At 39.4% G+C, this 19,601-nt stretch overlaps 1 protein-coding gene across 2 annotated transcripts in view; it reads right to left on the reverse strand.

Moving 5' to 3' along the window:
* Positions 1-17,436, reverse strand: part of CUL3 (cullin 3) — a 116,438-nt gene extending 99,002 nt beyond the window's left edge. Inside the window, exon 1 of one of the 2 annotated variants that reach the window (XM_023222377.1) lies at positions 16,853-17,436. In XM_023222377.1, coding sequence (XP_023078145.1) covers positions 16,853-16,918 — 66 coding nt within the window. In that variant the 5' untranslated portion in view covers positions 16,919-17,436. The remainder of the gene's footprint in view (positions 1-16,852) is intronic. The other variant, XM_023222382.1, reaches the window with a different exon arrangement.
* Positions 17,437-19,601: the final 2,165 nt, after the last annotated feature.

A 19,601-nucleotide genomic window follows, 5' to 3' on the forward strand; every position in this document is an offset into this window, starting at 1 on the left:
CTTTGCTTTGCCTTTTCTTTATCTGATTCTTTACATATCTTCTGAACACAGCTCAGGTGTCATAACCGCCAGGAATCCTTCGCTGAACTCCTCAAGCAAAGTTAACAACTCCTTCTCAGTATCTTCCATGATATTTTATAGTGTAAACTATATTTACCTAACTATACACTAAATAAACTGTAGTGTATTTTTGTTTATATGGGAATGTGGTGATAGTCTGTAACTACTAGTAACAGTTTGTAACCACCACTACACTCCTATATAGCTGAATTATCTGTTTATGCATCTTCTTCCAGTGGACTATGAGCTTAAGTGATTATGCATTTTTCTTCAATGCCACATTGAAGGTTGTAAACAAATGTCTGTTGAATAAATACACTTTACTCATGTTATACCAATGTAATTTTGACAACACAAACATTTTACTTATAAGTCACAATGATACGGGAAAATGGTTGATTGTGTTTACCCTCAGCAATTAATCTAATTTTTAAATAATCAAGTATTTTTCTAACAGAAGTAGTGTACAAGTAACATACTTTCAAATTTTACATCAAGCAATATTTTCAGATTTTTCCCATTCACCTAACTAAAGGCCTCACTCAGAAGGCTGCTTAATCATTAATTTTACTAATAAATATTAACTGGGAAAAAAATGGCAGGCGAAATAGGCCCTTCAGAAGCGGATCAATAAGCTACAATCTTTCCCTAAAACAAACAAGTCCAAAAACTACATATCAAATGGAATGGACTTCAAGTGCAGATTAATACATACACATGATGGGGTCTTGGCATCAAATACACGTCAACAGCCTTGGCAAAATAATGTTGTTACTAATGAACTTTAATCTTTCCACTTGCCCATCCCTGACCAGAAGCAACACTAACTGCTACTGAAAATTTTTTTAAATGACTAAATGTTCAACTCTCACCTCATCAGTATGTTAACAATAAAAACTTTAGGCTATACTTCATTCCAGGAACAATAAAATTTAAAGGCTCTAACTTTATGTATTAATGTGTTTTTTAAAGAGTAGTAACATTCTTTTAAAGTAACATTCTAAATTATTTTAGCAGGGCTTTAATCCCATTGATAAAACTGATTAAGTTGCAATAACTGCAAATACACTAAGGGATCTAGCAACCAATGCTTCAGCAAAACAATAAACTGCACACACATTTATCATCTACATATACAAACATATAATATTTGCTACCTAATTATTAGATGTACACAGGACCCTTCCCCAAGAAGGCCAAGTTACAAAATGATCAGCAAGCAAAGTAAATTCATTCAGCAGGAAAAGAAACAAAAGCTTTTTTAAAGGAAAGATATAATTAAGGATTCTTAAATGCATATAGTTTAGTGAGACTTTTAAAAACCAAGTCAAGAATTTAATTTTTAAAAGCGATCTTTGCCTCCTTACCTCCCTCCAATCCAGGATTACAATTTCCTCATCAGTAAAGTATCAATAACAAAAATAAGTCTGTAACGGTCTTTGTTTTCTTTAAAGCAAAATCTGTTCATTTACGTTACTTCTGATTTGTAACCTTCGAAATGCCTGAATTTGAAAGCATGTCAATTATATACTTACACATCTTGAAGGTTCTGTGATTACTAAGAGAGAAAACTACATCATGAGACAAATTAAAACTAAAATGAAAAGAAGTGAATTCTTAACATCTACTACATACAAAGGACAAGAAGTCTTTAGTCCTCTGTGAATAATTTTCTACAAGAAAAAATTTAGAACAGGGTGGGTGGGGGAAAGGGTGAAAATTTGAAATTCCAGGCAATTCAGAATGACACAGCTAGAAAAAAAATAAACAGCGAAAATACTTGATCTTAATTTCAAGCTCCAGCCTCAAAAAAAAAAAAAAAAAAAAAAAAAAGCTTTGGTACAAGTATCTGAGGAATGGCAGTATTTTTTAAATCAGATAAGGAAGCTCCCTCCAAACTATAAGCACCTCAGAGTAGATAAGGTCTCTCTTCCTTTATGTTAGTGTATCCCTTACAATGCACAGCACAGTGTATAGATAATATTCAAAAAATATGATCTGAATACAGTCCATTTGCAGTTAACGATAAGGAGTCTTATTTGATGACCAACCAGTATACAATTACTTATGACATCTGCAATAATACCATTTATCCATCAGTTATTCCTTAAGCAACATCAACCATCAAAAACACAGCCAAAGATCCAAGCTTTGAGAAAACAGACCAGCGGGACACATTCAAACAGACTTTGAACAAATTAACCTTTCAAAGCTCACTTTCCTCATTTGCTCCTGGCCAGAGAAATGTGAGACGGTGAACTGTGGGGTAATTAAGAAAGTCTGCGAAAGCATCTGGCACACAGCACTTGCTCAATAAATATGTTTATTTGTTTCTTCCTTGCCCATGCAGAAGAGACATATAGCCTTGATTAGTGACTTAAAACTGAATGTAAACTGATGTTTGGTTAACTGGTTTCTCTGGTTACAGTGGAGAACAGATGGGAGTGGAGGAGTGCTGCCAAAAAAAGAGCTGATGTCAAGGAAAAAGAAAAAAAAAGATTATCAATTAGAAAAGCACAGCAGCATGGGACAATTCCATGAAATCACAACCTGATCAAAATTCAGTTGGGCTCTAATATCATTAAATTACAGAACAGTAACATTCATAATGAGAAAGTTAAATCCTCAACAGAAGGTTCAATTATGATTTGCATTTCAGTCCTCAACATATGTAGGCTATCCAAAACTCAATTTGAGAATCTGGGAAATTTGAAACAATTTTTTCAAAGACACAAGGTCAAGCTTCCAGATTAGCCTGTTTAAGTGCATTTAAGTCACAGAGCAATTGAGCTAAAAGTACTAACAACTCTTTCAACTATATCTGTGAATGACTTTCACATATATGGGAAAAAAAAGTATGTATAACATTTCAAAATGTGATGATGATCACAACAAGTAAGATACAATAATGTAAGTACTCTCGTTGAGGCAAAAAGCTTGTCACTGTTCTACGATTGGTGCTATTTTTACCCATAAAAAAAGAGATGTTACAGGACTCCCTTAAACACATTTTATCCAAAAAACACAGTAGTCATCATAACTAGAATTCAGACATCACACTTACAGACCCTCTGTATTAAGAAAATGAGTGATTATATCTAAAATCAACACTATAAAATTTGTTGTATTTCCCAATATACTATGAAATCCAAAACACTACTATTTATACTATTTAACACTACTATTTATACATGGGTCACGTATATAAAATTACTCTTTACACATTCTTTTATGATAATGTATAAAAACTCTATAAACTGTAAGACAATGACAAATTGACTGTACCTAAATCAATTACACATAACCCAAAGGGAAAGGAAAAAAACATACAAAATACTGAACTGCCATAGTTTACCGTCTTTGAATGACTCTAACTGTAATCGAATAAGATATGACAGCAAAAGATCTATGACATAAAATTGTTACAAAAATCTGCTATAAGTCTGTTTAAAACTTTCCTGCAACTGTCAACTCACCAAAAAAATGCACACAAGAACACAGCTAACTTTCCCACTGCTTCACATTGGAACTTAACCATCATCACTGAAATATACCATTCGTAGTTTAAAGAAAAATCTAAGACTAAAAAAGTAGGTAATTCTTGCAACATCACACAAAATATTTCAAAGGCCACAGGAAAACACTAGTAGTTGGTGCCTAGATTTATGTATAAACACAATTGTCTTTTACTGAAATTTTTGGAGCTAGAATGAGCCTAAGGTAACCCCAAGGTAAAACCTCCTCCTTTTACAATGAAGAAACTGAGGCTAAGGAGGTTATCCGAGATCACACTGCGCAATGAAGGAGTTCAAGGGTCCTAAGCTGAGTGTCCCTCCAGAGTACCATGTCAACTCAAATCATCAGAGTGCTCAATACTGAGAAACCATTGTATAATTAAATAGGCCAGTGTTAACACTGAGTTACTACGGCTACATGTTTGTTTCAGTCTGCTAAAGCGAAAGAGCTTTTAACCAGAAATCAAGCTTCTGGTCATGGTTCTTCCATAAATTCAAATCAGGAGTGTATCCCTTGGTAAACCACTTTCTCTAGACCTCTGTTCCTCATCTGTGCAAGAAAGAACAGATTCTCTCAAAAGTCTCTGCCATGGTTTGAATGTCTGTGTCTCCTCCAAAATTCATGTTGAAATTTAATCGTCAATTTAGCAGTATTAAAAGGTATGGTAATTCAGGTGCAATAGCTCACGCCTGTAATCCTAGCACTTTTGGAAGCCAAAGTGCATGGAATCGTTTGAGCCCAGTAGTTCCAGACTAGCCTGGGCAACATAGTGAAACCCTGTCTCTACAAAAAGAAAAGAAAAAAAATAGCTGCTGACCTGCACCTGTTGTCCCAGCTACCCAGAAGGCTGAGGTGAAAGAATCCATTAAGCCCTGGAGGGCGTGGCTACAGTGAGCCAAGATCAAACCACTGCAATCCAGCCTGGGTTAGAGTCAGAAAAAAAAAAAAAAGGTAGGGTCTTCAGGAGGTGATTAACTCATAACGCTAGAACCCTTGTGAATGGGATTAGGTGGCCTTATAAAAGAGGCTGACAGAGTTTACTTTTTTGCCTTTCTACCTCTGCCATGTGCAGATACAGGATTCCTCCCCACCAAAGGATTCTGAGAGGAAACTGCATCAAGACGTTGGAAGCAGACAGCAGCCCTCATGAGACAGCAGAACCTGCAGCACCTTGATCTTGAACTTCCCACCCTCCACAAGTGTGAGAAAATACATTTCTGTTCTTTATAAATTACTCAGTCTGCAGGATTTTGTTATAGCACCACAAAAAGATTACAGGAGTCACTTTCAGTGCTTAAAAATTAAAATACTAACGTAAATAAGAGCACGCAAATTATTATTTGGCTAGTGAGAGCATTAATCAAAAAAGCATATTGCTTTCATGTCTCATTTGCATACACCAAAAGTAGTAAATTATTACTAGGGAATTTAATCCTTGTATTTCCAATACATTTTACTGTTTAATCTATCACTTTAGTATACTCTTAAGCGACAAAAAATTAAAAATTGAAGTATTTTCAACATTATTAACTTCAAGGAATCACTTTTTGCTAAGTATACACTTAGATTTCTATTAACCAATTTTTTTTAATGTGTGTAGTCAGCCTTACAATTTAGAGTAGCAAAGTGTTAACTCATAAATAGGTCAACTAGTAATAACAAGCCTTTCTTACAGGTTATGCTTTTGACTGCTTTATTCAAGTCAATACACACTACAGTCCCCTTAAACAAGTTATATATTCAAATGTTACTGAACAATGCACATTTCCAAGGTTTTTCCTTTTATAAATGGTCCATTTACTTAAAGCCATTACTTAAGCTTACAAAGGAAGCTTACGAAGTCTCCTTCCAACGCCTGGAACCTAAAGTTAGATTCTTTTTGTAAAGAGAGAGATTCTTTTTGTAAAGAGAGTAGTGCACTGTATAAGCTTCAGGGTCCCCAGATCTGCCCCTGGCTAATAATTAAAAAGGTAACCTTAGAATTAATTTTCTGTATAATGAAAACAACATGAACTTTTCAGTCAGACATACCTGGAATTTGAATCCCAACTCTGCCCTTCTCTAGCTGTATATGTAATATCATAAATATTTTACTAGTCCTCCCTGAGACCCAAATAGATTTAAAACAAGAGTAACAACATCATACTTAAAATTGTTTTGGGGATTTCAGATAATTAGTTCAAAGTATCTAAAACAGCCTACCACAAGTCAGACATCCAACAAGTTGTTACCAATCTTATAAGGCAACCTCTAGCGGAAATGGAAAGGAATTGGAGATGAAAAAGAAAAAGGAATTTTTCACCATTACTTTGGAGTGGACAGGGCAAACAGAAGAGGCTAAGAGTTTCTCAGTTAAGAGCTGTTCTAGGTAAGAATGACTTACAAACACATATGTCAAAGAATTCCTCTTAGCAGTGATGGCTTGCTTTTATAAAAAAAGTATTGCTAAGAAATCTTGTATTTTCTTAAAGTAGGTAAAAATTCCCCTTTGAAGTCGTTTTATTCATCTGCTCAGCAGTAACGTTTCTCATTTAAAGAGTAAATCTGGGTCCATTCCTTTCTCAATGATTACAAGTACTAAATGGAGGTCAAATTAGGAAGTTTTGCTTAGTTAACACTTCCAATTTTAAAACCGAATTTAAAAAAACAGAATACTGTCTAGTAGCAGCAGACTTGGATTAGGAGTTAAGGCAACTATAGGATCAGTTCTCAATTTCCTATTGACCGTAATCAAGTTGAGCAAATAGTATTCTCCTCATCTTTAAAAAAGATTCATTAATAACTAGTGATTTTAAAGCAATGGTAAACAGAATTTCTTAAAATGAAATCTTGTACAGAACCCCACATACAAATGGTAACACAGGAGCTGCTCTTAAGAACCACAGAGGGAGATCTGGAAGCTTTCTACTTAACACTTCCTAGGCCTCCTGGTCCTAGACACCCTCCAGGCTCCCTGTAAACGTTTGAAAATAACTGCCCTACACGAAACAGAATTATAGTTGAAAATTTTGATTTTATCATTGGGAAATTCTTTTAAATGTCTTGGTGATATCACTAGTAGAAAGCATTTTCTGATACGATTTCATTTAATCCTCACAATTTGTGAAAGACTACTGTAGTTCTCATCTTAAAGAGGAGGAAACAAACTTAAAGAGTCTGTTAGTTCCTTTATTCAACATTGTGTACTATATGCTGGGTGCATACTGCCGTACTGATCAAAGTCATAAAAAAGACTGAGGCCTCAAGAAAATTATGCTCTAAAAAAGGAAACACAGACTCCTCTCTCAAGAATCTTGGCTGTGAAAGGAGGTAGTTACTATAATGCAGAAGACAGGGAAAAGACATCTTCACTGAGACCAGAGGGAAGGAGTTGAGAATGAATAAAGATGCAGATTAAATAATATAATTGAAAGGGAAGAATGCTGAAAGAACTTTGAACTTTCACCTAATTACATTCTTTTTCACAGTGATGTAGTAGTTAGGTTTCTTGAAGAGCAGTAGGAGAATTCTCAATAGAGAGCTTAAGGACAATGATTAAAGTTTGGAATAGCTCAGGCAAGAAAGGGGAGAGGAAGTTGACCGGAGACACAAAACAAACTGCTCAGAGGCAAAGAGAGTCCAGCTAAATTAGAGACCACTGTCTTGTAATTTTCTCCAGGAGCAGCTAGAAAATAAGTTCAGTGGGGGCAAACAGGTAGAAAGATCCAAGATACTTTCTGCTGCTATTTCTGGCCTTGTTCTGGGGAGGTAGTAAGAAAGGGGCAACTGGTAACACAGGTGGAAGTGAAAGCACCATGGTTTGGGAGAATGAAAGGGTCTTCCTGAGATCAAAGGGCACATTAATGTGACAAGGAACCAAGTAACAAGATAGAATAATTAAATAATAACAGCTTGAATTTATTTATAATGCTTAGTATGTGCCAAGCACTATTCTAAAGAGCTTTATATGTATTAACTCTATCTTTAAAACAATTTTATGAGGTAGGTATCATCATTTTTTCCTTTTTACAAAAGAGAGAAACAGACAAGACACTAAGTGATTTGCTCAAAGTCCTACATCTAACAAACAGAAGAGCTAGGATAGAATGTAATATTGGAGATGGAAGATTTTTAAAGCAGTAGGATGACAAGCTCTAAGACAGCCTGAAGATCCCTGCAATACAAGCCTGTCTGATTGCCACTGCAGATCCAGTACCTGACCCATAGCAGCAACACACAATAAATGTATTTTAAATTGAATAAACAAATGACTTCCACAGGCAATGAACAAAATTAAGATAGAGGCCAGACATATCTGTGAGGAATGTATTAACATAGTATCTGTGAGGAAGGTGTTAAACTCCTCAATGACTGAGGAAGCATGAGTTCAGGAAGTCAGATGGTCATAGGGAGAGAGCAGCAGAGTAATTCTCAAGCCAAAAAAGATGATGAACATGGCAATAAACCACATCTGGGCCCAATGATTCAAGGACTATAAGAAAAATAAAAGCCTCAATTCAAAAAGATAAACCTGCATCCTCAGGGCAAAGCCACGTTTCAGGTGGAAAGAAATCAAGAGAATTTTAGGAATAGGCTGAAGATACAGGGAAATTAATCTGCAAGAGAAATAGGGGACCAGAGTGTACAATTTAACAGTGTGACAGAAAGGGATGAGATGTGAAGGGGAGTCATGGTGTAGGAAGTGAAATGTAGAGCACAGCTAGTAAACAGAAAGACTGGACCACAGACCAAGCCTTCTGACTCCCAATTCAGGGTCACTGACAATTGCAACTCATTTTTCCAGGAGACTAGGCTGACTATCCTGCTACATACAGAAAGTGCCACAAGATCTTTAATGACACACTACTACATCTTAAGGCTTCACTTAGAGCTAAAAAATTTCAAACATTTCAGAGCACTATTTGCACTGACTTACTGAATTTATCAATTACTATGGTTTGGCTTAGAGGACTAGTTTCTCATTTAATCAATCATTCACTAACCACCCATACTCTGCTAAATGCTGTGTGGGTACAAAAGGGTGTCTAGTGTAAGATTTGGACAGGGACCACAACCTAGTTCAGGAGTGGGGGAAAAAAGGAGGGGGAGGGGGAGGAGAAGGAGGAGTAAGGGAGGAAAGGAAGGAAAAAAGAAAAACTAGATATGTTTTTAGATGAACATTTAACGTACATATTACAGAACATGCAAACCAAATGAGTGTTTACTCCTTCAATAAAGTTACGAGAGGTTACACACTTATTCCAAGGATTATGTGTGAATCATATAGGAACTTCTGTTTTTGAAGCCACCCCTCAAGAGCCAACAGGATTCTTTAAGTGTCCCAGTGGTACTAAACCCATATCCTTTGAGAATGCTTTCTTGGCACGATTCACAAAACTGGCTCTGTAGGCTTTTCAAAACTTAAGTTCTAGAAGTTGTACAATAATATGACAGGACCGCTCAAATAAGTGTATGGCATTCAATGTAACTGCTTGCAAAAATAACATCCAATTTTTAATATTGGCCTAATCATGGCTAAATATTGGTATAACAATAGTTAACTATTTGCTAAGTTCTATTTTAAAGCTTTATTTACCACACAACAAACCTGTAAGGTGGGTCTTATTAGCAGTCTCATTTTACACAGGGGAAAACTGACACTACAAGAAGTAACTTGTTAAAGGTTATGCAGCTAGAGGCTGGAGCGGTGGCTCACGCCTGTAATCCCAGCACTGTGGGAGGCAGAGGCAGACAGATCACGAGGTCAGGAGATCAAGACCATCCTGGCTAATACGGTGAAACCCTGTCTCTACTAAAAATATAAAAAATTAGCCGGGTGTGGTGGCAGGTACCTGTAGTCCCAATTACTCAGGAGGCTGAGGCAGGAGAATGGCGTGAACCTGGGAGGCGGAGGCTGCAGTGAGCCAAGATCACACCACTGCACTCCAGCCTGGGTGACAGAGCGAGACTGTCTCAAAAAAAAAAAAAAAAAAAAAAAAGGTGATGCAGCTAGAAAGACATGGAGCTGGTATTCAAGCCCACACTCTTAACTACGATGCTTTCAGTCTCTTTACTTTTTAGTCACATCCCTATATTCATATGTTGAATACTCCAGTGCAAAAGTACATGAAAATTCTCTAGACTATTCACAGTTTTGTTCTCCTAAGTAGTCAAAGAAATGCAAATTAAAGCATTAAAGTACTATTTTTTTCACCTATAAAATTAAACATACATTATGTTGAGTAAGACACTGCTACACAGAAGTTAAATTGATACAACCTTGGGAAATACAATTAATTCTTAAGAGTGCCCACTTCAGAGCCAGATTGCTTGGGTCAGAATCCTAGTTCTGCCACTTGGAAGAATATCTTAAGCAAATTATTTAGCCTTGCAAAGCCTCATCTGTAGAACAGATAATAGTAGTATTCTATAGAGTTGCTCAAATGAGTAAGTTTAGACATGCAGAGTACATGATAAGCATTTAGAAAGTGTTAGCTATTATTATTACCTTTATGGAGGTCAATTAGGTAATATATTTCAGTTATGTTCAGCTCACTAATTCCATAATCAGAGATGGGCTCAAATATTTATGTGTCTAAATAGTCACAGTTGCAATCTTCTTTAATAGAAAAAATATGGACTCCCTGGAATCAACCGAAATATTTGGCAATAGGGAAACAGCTAAGCAAACTGAAGTAAAGTATGATAGTTATGAAAAACTATGTTTTCAAAAATTACAGTAAGAAATTTTTTAACAGCACCATATACAATGATTATCTTAATTTTACTGTGTGTTCAGCCAAGAGTATGAAATCAAAATTCCAAAAACACATGAAAATGTTAATGTTGTTTCCAAGGGCTAGGATTACAGGTGATTTTTTTTATTTCCCTATTTATACATTTAGGTAATTATCAATTTTTCTACCAGGAATATACATCATTGTTATAACTAGAAAAGTTACTAAAATAAATTTATTGCTTTAACAGACTGTGGTTGAATAGTTTTCACAAAACACGGATAGACTAATAACTAATTGTAATTCATGTGCTAACTCAGTGATTTGTTCTTACTAGTAATACCTTTACATTTTGTTGACCTTACAATGGGCTAACAAGAAGTACTTTCTTAAAAAGTTGCACTATTTAAAACTACAAATTGTCTAGTAACTTTTATATAAACCTAACAAAACTACTTAAGAGCATCCATGTACTCTGGAATGAAAATAACAAAAAATTACCTCTGAAGTCTCCCAATGTATAATATAACGAAAAGGCATACCACTTTTTCTAGCCTTAATCATATAATCTTCCTGAACTGGACAAATGCTTTCATTCCTTAACTTCATTTAATGAATGATGTACAAACAAATGAAGCATTCTCTAATTTGTCTGAATCAAGTTTGTGATTTATGTATTACTTGAAAAGCCAAATTTTTACATTATATTTCATATTACTTAAATAGTGTCTTATTCAATATTGGAACGAATAATTTTCCAGGTTCCTCTGAATTGCTATCTAGAAAGACAAGGCAAAATAAATACTTTGTTAGTAACAACTGTATGCTTTTATTTTTCTAACTTCTAAAGTCAGAGGGGTACTAACAGCTATGACAATACTGGCTGTCCCAAAACTATAAACAGTATCAGTTTAAGTGTAACACTTTAATGAATCTGTTTTACCTTGTTTCATAACATGAAAAATGAAAAACGAATTTATAATGAATTCTCTACTCTGTGTGATCTGCAAGACTACCATCCAGCTTTCCTCTATGTACCAGTCCAGGTAGCAACAACTACCTTCCCTAACAAAGAGAAACCCACTATGAAGATAGAAGCTGTTCCCTCAAATCTAGCAAACATTTCTGTAGCTCGAAGAAAAAAAAAAAAAAGATTAACTGTACCCATTTGCCCTTAGACTCTTTCCTGTTAAGTATATCACAAATGAACATAAAACTCTTTCACTAATGGGAGTCTCTCTGTCTGTTCCAGCCAAAAATCACTTCCAAACAGTTGCTGGCCATGCTACACAGGTGGAGTTCATCTAGTATCAGGGAGTGGGCATTTCATCATAACACTCTTTCTCATGCTGAGTTAGCAAGCTTCTTACAAACTAACTGAAGCTACTTCCAGGACCCCAAGGTAGAGATCTTAAGAGCCTGATTACATTCTGGAGACACTCACCTTCATAACGGGTTTCCCAAACTCGGAAGGCTAGGCCAAGAAAGGCTTCATTACTGTTTGACAAGAGGAGAGGACAGCATTTTCATTCAAATATAACCCCTCCAATTCTAATCAAGCTCATCAAACCCATGTGGACAAAACCCCATACAGTAAAAATGGTAAGAAATCACGTTTCAAAGATAAAGATAATAAAAGATTTACCTGACAGCAACTAATCCTACATGGTGGAACAAAGCCCAGGAGTAAAAAGAGACTCCCTGGGGCAGAATTATTTGATCCAGACCCACATTATTTCCAGGAGTTTCACAATTACTGCCTCCTTTCTTTAAAAAGTTTTGTGGTCCTTGTTGTTCCTTTGCATACAAATAAAAAGTTTAAGTTTAAACATTATCAAAAAGATGTGAAACAATATACTTTGTGCAATGCAAGAAAGCTTATAAACTGGAATAAACTTTCCCTTTGTCAACAGCTTACAAAAACAGAAACTTCCTTATTGTCTTCCATCTTAAAAAGAATTTCTAGGAAAAGGTCTACTTAAAAATGCAAATTGTGCATTAAACTGTGTATTATAACTTCTACAGACAATGATGAAGGTATACTTACAATATGCACTAAGACTGCATGCGGTGGCCCACACCTATAATCCCAGCACTTTGGGAAACAGAGGTGGGCGGATCACCTGAGATCAGGAGTTCAAGACCAGCCTGGCCAACATGGCGAAACCTCATCACTACTTAAAATACAAAAATTAGCCAGATGTGGTGGTGCAAACCTGTAGTCCCAGCTACTCGGGAGGCTGAGACACAAGAATCGGTTGAACCCAGGAGGTGGAGGCTGCAGTGAGCCGAGATCATGCCACTGCACTCTAGCCTGAAAAAAAAAATGCACTCAAAACACTAAAAAGAATCTGATATTATTGATGGAAATTTATCTGGAGTAGTATCTATAAAATATCCAGTAAGTTCAATTACCACTCTATTTGGAATGAAAACAAAACAATCTCAAAACATAATTCTATACTTTTCTACGAGTTAATTTTGTAAAACAATCTGAGAAGAGTGCTTGAGACTTTTTATTTTTATTTTTTTTAAAATAGTCTTGCTCTGTGGCCCAGGCTGGGGAATGAAAGAAATGGGGGGGTGGATTTTGATCAAAGGGTACAAGTTGTAAGATGAATAAGTTGTGGAGATCAAATGTGCAGCACAGTAAGAATAGTTAATAATACTATATTATATACTTTAAATTTGCTAAGGAAGTAGACCTTAATTATTCTCATCACACAGACAAAAAAAACAGAACTATTGGCCAGGCGCAGTAGCTCACACCTGTAATCCCAGTACTTTGAGAAGCCAAGGTGGGCGGATCAGGAGGTCAGGAGTTCAAGACCAGCCTGACCAAAATGGTGAAACTCTGTCTCTACTAAAAATACAAAAACTAGCCAGGCATGGTGGCGCATGCTTGTAATCCCAGCTACTCGGGAGGCTGAGGCAGAAGAAGAGCTCGAACCCAGGAGGCAGAGGTTGCAGGGAGCTGAAATCGTGCCACCGCACCTCAGCGTGGCCTACAGAGCAAGTCTCCACCTCACAAAAAAAAAAAAAAAAGGTGATTTTGTGTTAGCTCAATGGTAGTAATGTCAGAATGTATACATGTATCAACACATCATGTTGTCCACCTTAAACACAATTTTTCTTTTTTTTATGAGATAGAGTCTCACTCTGTTGTCCAGGCTGGAGTACAATGGCATGATCTCGGCTGACTGCAACCTCTGCCTCCCAGGTTCAAATGATTCTCGTGCCTTTGCCTCCCGAGTAGATGGAATTATAGGTGTGTTATCACCACACCTGGCAAATTTTTGTATTTTTAGTAGAGACAGGGGTTTACAAGGCTGGTCTCCAACTCTTAACCTCAGGTGATCCGCCCGGCCTGCCTCTCCCGAAATGCTAGGACTACAGGTGTGAAGGTGTGAACCACCTTCTCCAGCCGAGTGCTTGAGATTTTTGGTGAAACTACGGTTTCCCTTAAATTATAGTAACTATATATCCAAACAACAGATGTAAAATACAGTAATTTTAAAATATGTACATATGTGGATCCATAAACAATTAAGGATGTACATATGTATAACTATAAACAATTTTTTTTTTTTTGAGACAGTTCCGCTTTTGTTGCCCAGGCTGGAGTGCAATGGCGTGATCTCAGCTCACTGCAACCTCAGCCTCACAGGTTCAAGCGATTTTCCAGCCTCAGCCTCCCAAGTAGCTGGGATTACTAGGCACCCACCACCATGCCCCACTAATTTTTTTGTATTTTAAGTAGAGATGGGATTTCATCATGTCAGCCAGGCTGGTCTCAAGCTCCTGACCTCAGGTGATCCACCTGCCTCTGCCTCCCAAAGTGCTGGGATCACAGGCGTGAGCCACTGCGCCCAGCCATATTTTTTCCTTATGGCATACTATGCATTAACTACTTTTGACTAGCAACTCATGCAGTCTGTAGTCATGTACAAGACTGCTAATCTGGAAGACAGGAATTCTGAAGGTCCATAAGCACACGGTTAACAAGATAAAACTATGAAATACCCTACCACTGAGATACATACATATTTGTAACAAAGGGTCATAAACTATAATAGTTCTTTTCAATGGGAACCACTTACGAATGTTATTAATACTTATTAAACAGTAATGAAAAATTATTTTAGAAATCAGCAGCTATTAACTACTGAATATCAAAACTAGTCACTTACTTCATATAAGGTTTTCAGAAAAACCTGCAAACCTCATAGAATGGGTCCAAATTAGCTCATAATCATAACGAAGCTAAAAAAAAAAAAAATTAAGTTCCAGAATTATGTGGTAACGTATCACACAACGTTATTATACTGGTCAGCTAAAGGAATAATCAAATTCTCTCCCACCTCTTCTCCCCAACAATATTAGCTCCAGAAGGCAGGGATCTCGGTCTTTCTAGTTATCCTGACAGACCCCCAGAACAGTGCCTGGCACATAATATTCAATATTTACTGAACAAATTAAATGATGGCAAAACAGGCAAGAGCAGGGAAACCTGAAGTGGTCAAAGAGTTTGATTACACATAGATGAACGTACAGCTGGTCAATCAGAATGCCACTAACTTGAGTGAGTTGATGTCAAATTTGAGTTTCCTCCACATTTTAGCAAAAAATCTTACTCAGAACGTTTGAGACTTCAAGAATTGAGTAGTGTAAGGCCGCAAACACTCCCAGAAAATCTGTTGTATAGGCCGGGCGCGGTGGCTCACGCCTGTAATCCCAGCACTTTGGGAGGCCGAGGTGGGTGGATCACCTGAGGTTGGGAGTTCGAGACCAGCCTGACCAACAGGGAGAAACCTCGTCTCTACTAAAAATACGAAATTAGCCGGGTGTGGTGGCGCATGCCTGTAATCCCAGCTACTCAGGAGGCTGAGGCAGGAGAACCTCTTTAACCCACGAGGCGGAGGTTGCCGGGAGCTGAGATAGCGCCATTGCACTCCAGCCTGGGCAACAAGCGCGATACTGTCACAAAAAAAAAAAAAAAAGAAAATCTGTTGTATAAAACTATTAACTTCATAAAATTCTAAGTAATTCTAAACTCTAAAGTGGTCCGAATTTAGTAGGAAAATTAATATTAATCACAAATTCATAACCCAGCTCTGTGCCCAATTATAAGGGAAAACATACTACTGAGCTTCATTAGTACTTACTTGTCAACATTTCTCACGTTTACTTAGAAAAAAGTTTGAAACATTCCAAAAATCTTTAATTATCAAAACACTTAATTCTCCTAAATACATCGTACCTATTTACACAAAGCAGAAGTTTCCGCACACTGATTTTAGTATTTATGTTCTTGCAATTTCAGAATTCTGCATGAGCTGTATCCCTCTAAATTTTAGGAATTCAGAGAGGTCCTCATGTTCTCTGAGACTAAATTACTTGACTCGACTGGGGAAATCATATTAATATGTCTTTTCTCACGCAACTGCACTTCAGGAAAAGCACTCTTTAAAAAGTGACAACAAACCTCCCTCTTTCGCCTGCACATCATACGAAGTATTCATGAATCTAAGAAGGAAGACCAAGATCTTTCTCTAATTTTGCTTTTTAAAATCTTCTGTCCGATTGCTAGTTCGTCTGTCTTGACGTACGCCTTATATTGTAGCGACATAGGCAAGTATGTCCAGTTTGTTAACAACAATACATTTTAATTGCTTGCCATAGAGTGGACGAACCAGATATGACACTCAAAGTTATACCCTATATACTAACCACAAGGGTACGACTCAACGTAATGCCAAAAAGGAAAAGGTTTCTGAGCAGAACACGTTTGCTGTCACTGAAAGTGATGAAAGAAAGCAACTCTGCAAGGCGACTACACTCATTCTTTGGGCTCCCAAGGCTGAGAAATGGAGAACCAATTGTCCGGTTTGTTCTCTGTTGCTTCCTCCCACCCGGCCTTCCTCCGAGTGGCGAGGCCATCCTGCACAAGTTTGTAAAGTGCTTAGGAGGCTTGTAGGATGAAAGACGCTATAAATACACCCAATGTTACTAGTTTATGACCACTGAGCATTCCGTGGAACCACTGTCACTGCTTCGGGGGCAGGATGGTGGCACAGCCCTGCCTGGGGAGGGGAGCAGAAAGGGCAGCCCCTTCATCACCCTACAAGCCAGACTGGGTAATTTTTGAAAGTGTAACGAAACCCCACGTGAAAAGTTCCACACACGCCCCACACAGGGAGGACTTCGCCGCTGCTAACAGCGCCGGAGCCTGGGCCTACAACCCCGGCAACGTGGGGAGGCGTGGGGCGGCCGAGGGGCCCCGGCCGCAGCCGACGCCCGTGGAGCAGCTGAAGGAGCAACTCCCGGACGGGGGCGCGGCGCCAGGCCCAGACTCCCGGCGCGGGGAACGGCCCGGGAGGGCGGCCGCGCCTGGGCCCCGCGCTGCCCGGTTGCCGGGAAGGCTCGCGCCCCGCGGCCGGCGAGCGTGGGGGAGGGGAGGCCGGGCCTGCGGCCTGTTGGGGGACTTCAGCCCGGGCCTCGCGTGCGGCTCTCGGCCCGGCCCCCGGCCCCGGGGTCCCGGATGCCGAGGAGAGACTCACCGGAAAGGCCCGGATCCGCATCTTGGTGTCCTTCCGGCTGCCCGTGCCTTTGCTCAGATTCGACATGGTGCTCGTCCCCTCCCCGGCGGCGGCTTCAGGTCGCGCTCCGCGACGCCGGTGTCACATTTAAGGCGGGCAGGCAGGCGAGGGGCGACGCTGGGGGCGGCGCGGCCCCCGGGCAAGGCTAGGGAGCTGGCCGGCCCCTGGGCAGCCGCGGCGGGGGCGGCGGCGGCGGCTCGCGCTCCGGCTGCTCCGACGCGGCTGGGGGGCTGCGCTGGCGCGGTGGCTCCGCAGGGTCCCCCTCACGCCCGGCTCTGCTCCCTTTATCGCGCTCCTCCGCGATGGCGGCGGCGGCGGCGACGGACAAACATCTCACTGCGCAGGCCGAACGTCGTCCTCCTCCTCCTCCTTCTCCTCCTCCGCCTGAGCGAGACGAGATCCGGCCCAGAGGGTGGAGGGGGGAGGAAGGAGGGAGGAGAGCCGGAGAGTGAGAGATGCCGGGGGAGGGAGGTGGGAAGACGGGAGGGGGAGCCCGGCGGCCGCGGCGGGGACGCTCAGATCTCGCGAGAAGAGAGCGAGCGCGCTGCCCCTGGTGGGGCGGGGCGAAGCCCGGGAGCGGGAGGGCACCACCGGAGGGGAAGAGGGGAGCAGGGAATTGAGGGAAGTGGGAGGGACCGGCGGGGCGGGGAAGCGGAAAGGGGGCGTGGCTGAGGGCGGGAGGATTAAGCTGCCTTTTTGAAAGAGGAGCGCCAGGTCCCGGATTCTGGGCGGAGGTGGTTGCTGATTGGTGGAACTCGAAGCGGCGGTTGGGAGGGTCCTGGTCACGTGGGGGGAGTGGGCGGGGGAAGTTCGGAGAGCGGGAGCTGGATTGTAGTGGGCTGGGCCCCACTGAGCTAGGACGACAGGAGGATAGTCTTGGGGAGGAGCGTGGGGTGCTGGATGGATAACTACGTCCCGAACTGGTTCCTGTGTTTTTCTAGGGCATGTGGACTAGGGATGGGTACTTGAGCAGAAGCCAGCAACTTGAATGAAGAGTTTGTGCAGGAGTTACCTGCAGTGTCGGAAATTACTGTCCTGTATGCTCAACAACGTATTCGGACTGAGTGTGTACACCACAGCTCTCAGGACTGGAGGGTGGAAATTTAATCTACAGAGTTACCTTAAACTGCATAAACCTCAGGTCCTCTTGATTCACTGTTATTTTCTGGTGGACCCAGGGCTTATTCACGTTAAAACCTGTTTTTCATTACCATCAGAATAAACTGACAGCTCCATTACTGAAATGCAGCATTTGGTAAATGATGTTAAGTGGAATGATAGATACCTAACTTTAACCTACCAGATAAATCATTTCTACCATTACCAAGAATATTGTAGATTTTTAAAGCCAAAATTACCGTCTGATTCAGTTGCTGTATATTTGAAAAGGTTTTGGCTTTTGGTTTTTGGGGAGAGGCGTTTGGTCGCTTTATAGTCAAAATGTCTAATTTGACTCATCGGTTTTGCTGTCCATTTATTATGAATTATACTTCCTCATTTACCTACTTGCCTGATTGCTGATATGTTTGGGTTTCTGACTCTGCAAGGGAATATGTGAGTTCCTACTAAAATTTGTGTTCTTCCTATTTTGAAGAAGCATCTGTTTGGGGGATGGATATCTACATTTAGAAGCTGATTTTAATACTTTTAAATAACAAACTTAATATAAAGTGAAATACACTTATTTGTTGACTATAAGGTTGAATTTGCCCTAAATTAACTTAATCCTGATGTCTAAGCTTTTGAGTGTTGCGCTTAAAGACCCTTCTTGGTTGAAACACCCCATTGCAAATACCATATTTCCTTGTTTTTTTTTTTTGTGGGAGTTTTTTGGAATTGGCTAATTAAAGCAGGAGCTTAAGCAACAATGTTGCTTAAGACAATATCTGTAAGTACTGAAGCTAAAAATAGGTTATCAAGAATTGAGTTGATAAACTAAGATTGGGAGAGACTCTGACTTCAGTATAAGATAATGTCAATCTTGAAGAGGAGTTTATAATCTCTATGCTAATTGAACCTCCATTTCCATAACATTATAATATAATAACAAACAATGTTTTTCTCTTGGTTGTACTCTTACATGACCCAGTTTCTTTGTAATGTAAGAATATATGTTCAGAGTAGGGATCTCTGAGGAATCAAAAAAAGAAACAAAAAAGTACATTTTAAAAAAGAATATATGTTCTTGAAGCCATTGCTTGAATCTCAATTCTGCCACTTTACTAGCTGTGTTGTGCATCGTTTGGGGCATGGAGTTGACAATCCCTAGAATTCCTCATCTGTAAAACGGAGATAATAACAATACTTCCTCCTTGGGCTATTGTGAAATTTAAATGGATGAATACGTTTTAAAAAGCTCTGAGAGCTAGGCATGGAGCAGCAACGTACCACCTGTTGCCTGTCATTAACATGGGCATTAAAGCCAAGGTTATACTACTTCCTTTATTCAATAGATAGGTTTCTAAAAAACAACAACAAAAACACTTGTATGCTTTTATAAATGAGTCATATTTTGAAACTAAGCCAGTCCCCGACATTTGGATCTCTCAGACTAATAAAATATTTTCTGATAAGCAAGGGAGTCAATATAGGTTTGGCAACTTTATATTGGCAAGAGTATTAAAAAGGAACAACTAGCATAGATTATGCACATCATTTATTAAAAAGTATTTTAACCTCAGAAATGGGGGAAGATTCATTTTTGAATAAA

This window comes from Piliocolobus tephrosceles, chromosome 11, assembly GCF_002776525.5.
Source record: "Piliocolobus tephrosceles isolate RC106 chromosome 11, ASM277652v3, whole genome shotgun sequence".
Taxonomy (NCBI): domain Eukaryota; kingdom Metazoa; phylum Chordata; class Mammalia; order Primates; family Cercopithecidae; genus Piliocolobus; species Piliocolobus tephrosceles.